The 3002-nt window shown below is 62.3% G+C and overlaps 1 protein-coding gene across 1 annotated transcript in view; it reads right to left on the bottom strand.

Annotated features, from left to right (window-relative positions):
* Window positions 1-3000, bottom strand: part of ADAMTS17 (ADAM metallopeptidase with thrombospondin type 1 motif 17) — a gene marked incomplete at its 5' end in the record, with an annotated part of 298045 nt that extends 295045 nt beyond the window's left edge. Inside the window, 2 exons of the mRNA XM_019503813.1 lie at window positions 2092-2468; window positions 2964-3000. Coding sequence (XP_019359358.1) covers window positions 2092-2468; window positions 2964-3000 — 414 coding nt within the window. The remainder of the gene's footprint in view (window positions 1-2091; window positions 2469-2963) is intronic.
* Window positions 3001-3002: the final 2 nt, after the last annotated feature.

Genomic DNA, 3002 nt, shown 5'->3' with positions numbered 1-3002 from the left:
GCCTCAGCAAGAGGAGGCTGAGGGGGGACCTGGTGGCTGCCTACAAACTCATCAGGGGAGATCAACAGCAAATAGGTAGAGCCCTTTTCTCCCCAGCACCACCTGGGGTGACGAGGAGCAATGGTAATAAGCTGGTGGAGAATAGGTTTAGGTTAGAGATCAGGAGGCAATATTTTACAGTTAGGGTGCCCAAAATCTGGAACCAACTTCCCAGGGGAGTGGTCCTCGCCCCTACCTTGGGCAAATTCAAGAGGTTGGATGATCACCTGTCTGGGGTCTTGTGCACCCAGCATTCATTCCTGCCTGTGGCAGGGGGTCAGGCTAGGTGATCTGTTCAGGTCCCTCCTGACCCTAGCTACTGTGACACTATAAGCACATGCCACTCCAATTGTAACCCCAATTACTGGTGTTTTAGGCCTTGCTTATGCTGGGATTATTCACCAGGTAAGAACTGCTTTCAAAAACCAAATGTATTCTCGGCACCCAACGATCCTTAAGTCCAAATGCATCAACTGGGTGGCGATTTAGAAAGCAGAGGGAGAAAAATCGATGCCCAGAAATATTCTGACTAATGCTGGCACCGTTACGGAACTAGACTAGTTAGTCTTTGTTCTCTTCCAACTCTTCCACCGGGAATACGGCCAGCCTGTTTTCCTCCCTCTTCCTCCTGCTCGCACAATTAATACGGTGCCTACAACTACATTCCTCTCAAACAAACAAACAAGCCCTCCTCTCTGCCCATTTGTACTTTTTAGCTATGCTAGACTAGGTAGCTTTAAAAGCCTCGCACTCCATGAATGGGATTAACAAAGCAAGCTTAGTGGCAAAAGTGCAGAGCTGTCAGTGATTTAAAGCTAGAGCTAGAGATATCACTTTTAAGCTTCAAGGAGCCCGTGGTGGTGAACAGCTCAATTTACAGTGTCAATCAAACTGGCTAACGTTCAAGAGCTTAGATGCTTGAGGGGGGACTTTTTTTGAGGGGGGGATGAGGAGGGGGCTGTAACCTGAAGCACAGCGCCCTCAGATGGGTCTGCGGGACGGACACGAACCCCGTGCAAGCGTAGCTGCTTACTCCCTCCTTAGACCCCTCCCCAGCTCAACAGGCAAAAGCTCCCACTCCAGATTGCTGCAACTTTCCGAGGCTGCCAACAGGACCTGAACCCCGGCAAAGTGCCCCAAACCCCACAATAACCAACACCGCGTGATGACCTGGTCATGAAATTAGCCAGCTCCCGTTAATGAGCATTCTCCGCATGATCAGGAAGGTGGGATGTCTGACCTCCAATGCCAACTACTTCCCAGGCAGCTCCGTCTGCTGCAGCACTGGCACCCCTCTCCGCTCCCCGACAGGATCCATCTCTCCCGCTGCTCAAGAGGCCCCGGGCCGGTGTCCAGCTCAGAGTCTGCGCATGGCACCGGGCCCTGCCATTGTCCCACAAACCCACAGGCAAACGTTTAATTCTTAGGTGGAGAAATCCTGCCACCCAATGTGCAAAGCACGTCTCGGTGCCACGAGGTCTGTTCTGCCAGGGGCCGCCCTGACCTCGCAAGGCTGTCAGGTGCTTCGGAGCCGCCGTCCCAAGGTGAAGACCAGACAGACGGGCCAGAAAAGGGCAGAGGGAAAACGATAAAGAAACTCAGAGGCTGCAAGAGGAGCCGGGGTGAACGGCAGACGGGCCGTGCAGGCTCGCATGGGGGCAGGACAAAGTCCCGGATGAAGCTCATCATACCCAGCAGCAAGAGCACCGAGGCAGCACAGCAGCCGGAGCAGAGGTTACAGCCCAGCCCCAGGCTCAGCGCGCTGCCCTTCGCCCCCTCCCCTTGCTCCAGCCCCGCAGCCCCGTGCCAGGCCGCAGGTGCGCGCAGCACGGCGGGACGGCTCCTCCTGTCCGGCGTGCTCCGCCTGGGCATCGAGGCCCCTCCGGGGGCTGGCTGACCCAGCGCACCAGACGGACTGGCCTGGGCCCAGAGGGAGCAGCTGGGTGAGCCAAGGGCCACCTCCCCAGCAAGGGGACTCCAGAGCCCAGGCCCCCTGCCCCGCGGAGCACGCCCGCACCGCCCGCCCCCCCCGGGGACGAGGCAGGGCAGTACCAGCCCGGCGCAGGTGCTGAGGGAGGCGAAGGAGTCGGTGCGGTTCAGCACGCGGCCCGTGTAGAAGCAGTCGGGCAGCGCCGGGGGGCGGCTGCGGGCCAGGCCGGGCTCGCCCCACTCCTCCACTGCGAAGCCGGGGGCCAGGAAGCGCGGGTCCCGCCGGAGGTGCAAGTAGAGCTCCGAGCCGGAGGTGGGCAGCCGCAGCAGCAGCACGGCCCCCTCCTCCTCCTCCTCCTCCTCGCTCCGGGGCAGGGGCAGGGGCAGGGCACGCGGGCGCCGGAGGCCGCTCTGCCGCGCTTCCCCCGCCGGCTCCAGCAGGTGGATCTTCTCCAGCCCCACGCGCTCGGGGACCGCCACGTCCAGCTCCGCGCCGCCGGCTGCAGGGCACAAGGAGCCGGGCTCAGCCCTCGCTGCACCAGGGGCATCTCCCCACTCCCACCACCCTCGCAGCACCAGGGGCCATTGCCCCAGGGACCCCCCCACATCATAGTGCCGAAGGCAGTTGCCCCAGCCCCCCTGCCTCACATCAGTGGGGGCACCTGCCTTAGTCCCCCCTCCCCTCCACCACCACTGCCCTCACAGCACATGGGGCAGTTACCCCAGTGCCCCCCCCATAGCACCAGGGGAAGCTGCCTCCCCCATAGCACCGGGGGCAATCGTCCCAGCCCCCCACAGCACCAGGGGCAGATCCCCCAGCCTCCCCCCACAGCACCAGGGGCAGCTGCTTTCCCCATAGCACCCGGGGCAATTGCCCCAGCCCCCAGCACCCCTGAGAGCACCGGGCGCGGATCCCCCAGCGCCGGGGGCAACTGCCCCAGCCCGGGGAGCAGCTGCAGCGGGCAGCCCCGCCCCCAGCCCGCGGGCAGCGCTACCTGCGCCGGCGGCCGGTGCCCGGAGCAGCAGCAGCAGCA

This window comes from Gavialis gangeticus, unplaced genomic scaffold (assembly GCF_001723915.1).
Source record: "Gavialis gangeticus isolate Ggan-Ray unplaced genomic scaffold, GavGan_comp1, whole genome shotgun sequence".
In the NCBI taxonomy this organism is placed as follows: domain Eukaryota; kingdom Metazoa; phylum Chordata; order Crocodylia; family Gavialidae; genus Gavialis; species Gavialis gangeticus.
The sequence above is the reverse complement of the archived record's forward strand: the minus strand, read 5'-3'. Positions and strand labels throughout refer to the sequence as shown.